General features: G+C 41.2%; 1 protein-coding gene across 1 annotated transcript in view; it reads right to left on the reverse strand.

The window, feature by feature from the left end:
* The window catches only part of Rapgef6 (Rap guanine nucleotide exchange factor (GEF) 6), a 206,744-nt gene extending 200,796 nt beyond the window's left edge, over positions 1-5,948 (reverse strand). Inside the window, exon 1 of the mRNA XM_005376072.2 lies at positions 5,880-5,948. Within this exon, the coding sequence (XP_005376129.1) occupies positions 5,880-5,948 (69 nt within the window). The remainder of the gene's footprint in view (positions 1-5,879) is intronic.
* Between the last annotated feature and the right edge of the window lie 1,978 nt (positions 5,949-7,926).

A 7,926-nucleotide genomic window follows, 5' to 3' on the forward strand; every position in this document is an offset into this window, starting at 1 on the left:
ATATATATATATATATATATATGTATATATGTTTACAGAAGGATATCTGGGATAACTGTACTGCTTGTATCTGGTGGTTTATTGAAAGGAACAGTTAATGCTAAAATTTTTTTATATTTTGCATGCATAATTATATCCAGTAATCTGAGTAACTGATATGAAGACAACAATATGCAATAGAAAAACCATTGGTGAATTCCTACCATCTTGTTTAGTGAAACTCTGTATAGTCTCTAATAATTTTTTTTTATTCTCCTTAATGGTTTGAATAATCTTCTATTCTTATACCTGGTAATCTGAGCAACTTAGATGAAGATAACAATATGTAATATAACAACCACTGTTAATTCCTATTATTTTGTTTTGAAACCCTATCATTTTTAATGTTCTTGTTTTGTTTTATGTCTGTGAAGTTGGTATTTTGCTATTGTTCTTTTGTTTTTACTACTCCCTTTAAACTAAAATTTAAAAAAAGAAAAAAAAAGAATCATAGCAACTCTCTCACTCCAAGACAAGAGTAGCCAGGGGAGTTAAAGAACAAAAGAGAAAAGCCTTTGTTTACATTTTTTAGAAGGACATTTGAGTAATATAAAAACATAATACTTCATAGGCCACTTTATATAATAATAATATACATTTTTGCAAGTGTAATTTCTGAGGTATACTAACAACAGATGTAGAAGCTGTTCACTTATGAACAGACAAACCATACTCATAAAAAATAAGTCAAAAACTAAAAAGTAAAAATGCATACAAGCTGGGCATGGTGGCACAAGACTAATCTCAGCACTTGGGAGGCTGAGGAAGGGCAGTTTCAGTCTTTTGAAGAAACAAATCAAATACTGCAAATGGGTCAGCACTACACGTGCAGTTGCTCAGAGCAGAGACCAAGAAACTTAATTTTTCAGATGTACAAAAAGGACACCTCTTCATTTATTAAATTTCAATGCTTTTATGTAGAAGCACAAGGTTTACACACTAAGTCAATATTATGATAATACACTTTTATAGACTCAAATTTGAAAAAAAAAATTAGAATTCCTTAAGTCTTTACACAATTTATACCTCCTGTTATTGAAAATACGCACTATGACAAATAATTGTTTTAAAATGCAGGCTGGGGATACAATTTTGGTACTTCAAAATCATGGGAGAAAACTAAAAAAAAAAATATGAAAATTCAATAGATGATTTAAAAAAAAGGTGTATTTCAGGGATAGACTATGGGCAATTACATGGAGGTAATCAGTAAGCGCTGACCAGCTTTCAAGATCATTAACTGTATTTTGAAGCCTGTATTTTGCATCCAGATAAATAGTTGCTTTCTCTTAAAGAATGCCTCCTCTTGAATATATTCACAATCAGCTTCCATATGGTACTGTTCTTTTTTTTTTTTTGGTACCGGAAATCGAACTCAGGACCTTGCACTTGCCAGGCAGGCGCTTATGCTGCTGAGCTATATCCCCAGCCCGGTATTGTTCTTTTTGAAATTGTTTTATGATTCAATGTACAGCAACATGAGCATTTCTTATTAAAATTTCCCACCTTCTACCCCATACTTCTATGGTGTTTTGGTACATAGAAATCCATCCTGAGTAGAGTGGCATTGGGAGATTATACACTAGTAATCTCAGTACTTGGAAGGCTGAGGCATAAGGATCACCATAAATTCAGGCCAGGGCTGGGCTACATAATGAGACCCTGGGCTACACAATGAGACCCTGTCTTTAAAAAAAAAAAAATCCATTCTGCATGCACTAATATGTAGAGCTCATGTTGGACACAAACAATACTGGTGACAAATTGAACAGGAGCAATATTACATATCTTCTTATCCCATGGTGCATATAATGATTTTTCAAACCACTTGGTAAGTTTACTGGCTTCTTTGGGCAAATACAACCTTTACTCAATAAAGGCTCCATGAATTTCAACAGCTGAAAGGAATGGCAACGCACAAAAATGACACATTTAAATCAAAGTTTTTATCAAAGCTGTTTTGTGTGACTAATATACTCATTTGAATTTTCTAGCAAACACACCGGGCTGAATTAAAAAAAAAAAGAAAAAAAAACTTCACTGGGAATATCTTCAAATTCACTTTTAGAAATCTTTTATCACATCTAATTCCAAATCTGACCATGTGGTTTGAAAATTCAACTGAAACTCATTTTTCTTCTACAAAATTTACCAAATCTTGAAATAAGCTTTTAAAAACTGCTTCACTGAGCTTATCAAATTATTTTTATTGATTAACAAAGGGCAGTTTTTGAAAGTAAGTAAGGTGCTATGGATGAAGGGACCGAAATAGTACAGTAATAAATAATCTGACATGGGAGAATTCTAGTATTTTTGACATGTGTTTTTACTTCTGTGATCTTCAACATGCTCACCATGGATTTTGTCTATAGGTTTTATAAGTATATGTCATCCATTCAAAAGTCTGGTTGTTGCAATTAAATGATTTCCTATGAAAACCACCAATAATACTAGCTTTTAAACTTTTACCTTTCACTATTAAGTAGCTTAAGTATGTTTAAGTTATCACAGCCTTTTTGCAAGGGAACTATTTTAGATTTCTTCCACTGTGTTATAAGGAGTATAAGAAGGAACGATATTTCTCATACTTGGTACCAAACTTGTGTTAGGGTTCTCCAGAAACAAAGCCAGTAAGAATTGTACACAGACATACGAAAAGATTTACTGGGGAATTGGCACACCTTATTACGGCAGCCAAGAAGGCCCATGAGCCTATGTCTACAAGCTGACAGCCTGGGATGCCAGTAGTATGGCTTAGTACAAAAGCCAGAAGGCATCAAAACCAGGGAAGCAAATGGTTTAACTCTCAGTCTGAGCCAAAAAGCCTGAGGACCACTGGTGTGAGATCCTGGAGTCCAAAGGCCAGGAGTTCTGAGTCCAAATCCTGCTAGGTATTTCTTAATCTAATAAAGCTGACTTCTCAGAACTAAAAGTCACAGCATAAAATCCAGGGCCTCATGAATGCTAGGCAAGTACTCTAGTACTGAGCTAGATCCCTAGCTTGTTTCCCCATCTCTTTGATGGCACCTCCAACTTCTCAATAAATACTCCAGGTACTTAGACCCAAAACCTTGAAATTATGCCTGATTTTCTCTTTCACTCATAGCCACATTAAAGCAAATCCTGTTGGATAAACATTCAAAATATTTCCAAAATTTGAGTACTTCTCAACACCTCCATCACTATCACTTTAATCTGAGTTAACATCATCTCTTATGTAATTTAATGCAATAGTCTTTCATTTCCTACTTCTAACCTTGTTCTGGGGCAATTTACTCTACATAGCAGCCTGGGGACTCTTTTCTTGAAACTCAGGTAGAGATTACTCCTGTACTTCAAAACCTTTAGATGGTTCCCCTGCCCCTGTCACTAAAAATAAAAGTCAAAGAACTTACAATTTAGAAAGTTCTACATATATCCCATCCTGCCGGGCGTGGTGGCACACGCCTGTAATCCCAGCAGTTGGGAGGCTGAGGCAGGAGGATCGTTGCGAGTTCGAGACCAGCCTGGGCTACAAAGTGAGCTCAAGGCCAGCCTGAACTGCACAGCAACCCTGTCTCAAAAAGAAAAAAAAAAGCCTTCATACATATATCCCATCCTACATCACCATTATTTCCTCTCTGACTTAATTTCTTATTGCTCTCACCCTAGTTCACTACTCTGGTCACTCAGAGCTCCCTGCTACTCCTGGATTATCAAGACATGCTCTCATCACCGGACCTTTGCAATGACTGACTATTCCCTCTGCTTGCAAAGCTTTTCTCATATAACCCTATAGCAATTCTATCAGGTGACTATCTTTAATCAAAAGTCAACTCAGGGCCAGGGATTTAGCAAATCAGTACTGCACCTACTTCGCAAGCGCAAGGTCTTCAGTTAGATTCCTGATTAAAAAAAAAGTCAACTCAACTAGAACATTGGGAACTGCCTTGTTTAAGTTGAAACCCAGGTTTTGCTCCTTGTTTCCAATTCCTTTTATCCCAGTTCTCTTTTTTCCCCATAGCAATTAGTAGCTAATGTGTTATGTAACTTTATTATATTTACCATTAAAAACCACCAAGACAGTACTGTTTTACTCACTGATACTTCCCTACTGCACAACAGGTAGGCGCTCAATAAATAATTACCGAATTAATATATTTATAACAGACCCGTAACAGTCCACTAACCACATAAGGACCTTCTGAAAACAGAAATGAACTTGTAAAAATTTCATCAAATTACGTATCAAAATAAATCATCACTAGGATTCAGGTTATCATTTCCTTATTCACAGGTCTGCACCCTGAACAATTCTACACTCATTCAAGATCACTGACAATGAATCAAGTAATTAACATGTACTGCTAGAGGTCAGTGCTCTATTCTATGAGCTGTAGGCAGTTTAGCAATCCCTTGAACAATGCTGCTCTTCCAGTAAAACAAGACAAAGTACTTAACACATTACTTTACCACACACTGGCAAACATAAAACTTCATGAACAGTTTAGAAAATTTCCTAAGCTCAAAACAGGTAAGTCTGCTATTAAGGAGAAGTAGGATCTTCGCATTAAAATATGAATTTATCAAAAGTAACAAGCTTGTAATTCCAGCACTCAGGAGGCTGAGGCAGAAGGATCACCACGAATTTGAAGCCAACCTGGGCTACACAGTTAGTGAGTTCAAGGCCAGCCAGAACTGAAACCCTGCCTCGAAGACTAAAAACAAAACAAAAGAACCTTTAAATTTTTAAAAGTAAAATCTACAGTACATATTGTAATCCTTATGACACTTAATTATATAAAAACTATGGAAAAATTCAACTGTTCAAAGTGATTACTTTCACTGAGTTCACATTAGGAAAATTAAGATTCATGAAATCATACATGCAAAAAGAGGACTCTGGGAGGAGTAAAATTTGTTTTGTTCTTACTCAAAAACCAGTATCTCCAACAACAAAGTTTTACCTATCACAGCTTCAATAATGTCTTGAATACTGTCATGTCTCAAAAGACTAGACCAAAGTTACTGAGACTTACTGTGCAAAACACTATAATCTAAAAGTCAAAAATGACTTAGCAAAAATTAAAAGATTTAAGGTATTTCAACTATAAACAAGAAAATCCACCCACATTGTTGTTGGGGGGGGGGTCTTCGTTTAGCACAGGCATCACCGATTAGAGGAAATTGTCCAAGTCAAGGAAAACCTTTCAAAAAACCTAACTACTCACAAATGCAAGGCTAACAGTTTCTTGTTACTTGCCTAAGAAATAACCCTCTCGTCAAATGGACTTTTCCAGTTGATGCATTACTACTAACCTAAAAGTTTTCTATCCAATCAAAAAACACGGTAAACATTTCCGTCTGAAAAAGTACCTACAGACGTGAACTTTAAACATGCACCATCTACCACAAAACCATCGGACTGGATGCAAAGTTCTACATGGACTTCGCAAAGTGTAACTTCTGTTGGGTAACTGCACAGTATTTCCGGGACGCAGTACACGGCGCTACTGTTCACGTACAACTTCTACCTTGTTTTTCAGTCTACCCGAATGCACGGCAAATTCGCCCCCCAGCCCACATTCTCCCCATCTCGGAAAACACTATTCCGCGGTGGTGCTTTCCCACGAAGACACAAGGAAGTCCCCGCCCAGGACCGGCGTGCGGGACTGCACCGCCCGCAGCAAAGGCGGGCGCCGTCCGGCCCGCGCGAGGGCTGGGGTCAGGGCCAGGGGACGCGGAGAAGGCAGCGGGCAGCAGGTGCCAGGCGCTGACAGCGGGGCGGAAACGGCAGGTCTCGGGCCGAAGGGCGACGCCGTCCGTTGGCCGAGGGCGCGCGCCAGGCTCGCGGGCCTTACCTCGGGCGTCCGCTCCAGCGGCTTCTTCCTCAGCGCTTGCCTGGCGCCGGGGTCCACGGGCGAGTTCATGGCCGCAGCCCCGCACTCCCCAGCTTGCCCCCTAGCAGCCCACAGGACAGCCCATGCTACTGACGTAGGGGGTGTGCCCTCCTCACACGGAGGGAGCCGCGAACAGTCACAGGGTCCGAGCTCAAACAAACAACCCTTCGCAACGCCCGCCCAGGGCCTCAGCCCACGCGCGACTGGCCAGAAAGAAGCCCGCGCGGGGGTGGGAGGGCGAGTGCGCACGCGCAACACGCATGCGCACACTAACGAGCGCCTGGGGCTGACGTAAGAACGCCTTTCCGGTCCTTGGAGAGAGGGAGACCCGTCGCGAGACCTGGCCTAAGGCCCTCTTTGGCTTTGGCCTCGCGTTTCCAGTGGAGGGGCTGGAAGCCGCCCTAAGAAGCCGCGACCCGAACAGGAGATTGTTGAGAGAACTGCGGGGCAGGCTTTCTGCGTGGATGGAGCTGTTCGTACCCAAACCCGGAAGTGGTGCGCGCGCTTCCCTTGCTACCCCGACGCCCCGTTCTTCAGGAACGTGCGGAAGTCGAAGCCGCCATTCGGCGAACACGGAAGTCCACACTGCCCTTTTCTGCGCCCCTTACAGTAAAACGAAAAGTCTTGTGAAAGCCACCGCAAGAACGTGCTTTTTCTGTGCAAGCAGACGTGTTAGACGCCAGAGCGGAAGAAGCAGAGCTGTGCGGCCGCGTCGAGCGCGGTGAGCGACTCGCAGAGCCGGGTCTGAGCGGCGCTGCCACCGCCCCGCCCGCCCCCGGCAGCAGCGCTTCGGGTCCTCCGAGCTCGGAGTGGGCGCTTTTGCCCTGCTTTTTACGTTGTGGTCTGTTTCCTGATAGACCGAAAAATGCTAGTTTCTGTTTCTTCACTGGTCTTAAGAACATCACCCTTCGGGGCAGTTAGCTGCAAGGGCAGTTTTAACAGTAAGGTTTACTGACAATTACAGAATCTATCGTTTTAGAATAGCCCTTTACACCATTTCTCATTAAGCATGACTGAGCCACGGTAATCATGTGGCCTCCTCAGGTGCACCACCGTGGGCTTGTCCTTTTCACAGAATTTTAAAGCTACTGGGGGACTGTGATCACAGGTAGGTGCACCATAGTGTCTCTCAGCAGTTAGCATACCCCACCAACTCGGTGATTTACAAGTATCAGGGTCTTTTCGAATAAGGACTGATTCACCGTAACTTTGTAATGACACACTAAGAACTGAAATTGCTTTTGAGTAATAAAAGGAAAAGCAGAGTTAGGGCTACAATTTAGAGTAATGATAGTTGATGTCAGTAAGCGCTGTATTTTCCGCTGGTCATGGGGCTTGCCCAAACTTGAAGTTTGCAACATGCTATTAGCACATCTGTTTTTTCGCGTTTTGGGCAAAAACCTTACCGGAGAATCTGTGGCTGAGCCGTTACAGAAATAAAGTAACTGTGGGAAACTCATTAGGCTTTGCGGGCGACCTGTTTTCCTCATTACGGTGTACGTGTGTGCGTGTGTGCGCGCGCGCATATAAACATCCTCTCAAAATTCTGCCCAGTATCACAAAAGTTACCCTTCCATTCTTCGAGGCTTAATTTTCAGCCATAACAGTATCCTGAAAGAAGGAGAAAGAAACCATGAACATCATGAACTTGGACTTTAGGGGGAAATAGACTTCAATTTGTGTCTTAGACTACTTGTTAGGTAAGTTGTTGCGTTTTTTTGGCGCTCTGGATCAAACCTAGAGCCCCCTAAATGCTACCCAAGCACTCCACTATGGAGGTACACCCACCCCTAGCTTAAATTATCTCTGAATTTGTTTCCTCATCTATAAAATGGTAAGAGTAAAGGGATGCAAGATTACTATTTCATGTCAACCTCTTGGTATGTTGCCTGTACAATTCAAGCATTATTATTTTTATTACTTTGGGAAATAATTTCTCTAAAACATATTCAAATTTGAAGAATGAGAATTTTTATTTATATTCAGAAAGACATTTAAATATTGGTGA

The sequence above is a fragment of the Chinchilla lanigera genome, unplaced genomic scaffold (assembly GCF_000276665.1).
Source record: "Chinchilla lanigera isolate Chin_1 unplaced genomic scaffold, ChiLan1.0 scaffold00007, whole genome shotgun sequence".
NCBI lineage: Eukaryota > Metazoa > Chordata > Mammalia > Rodentia > Chinchillidae > Chinchilla > Chinchilla lanigera.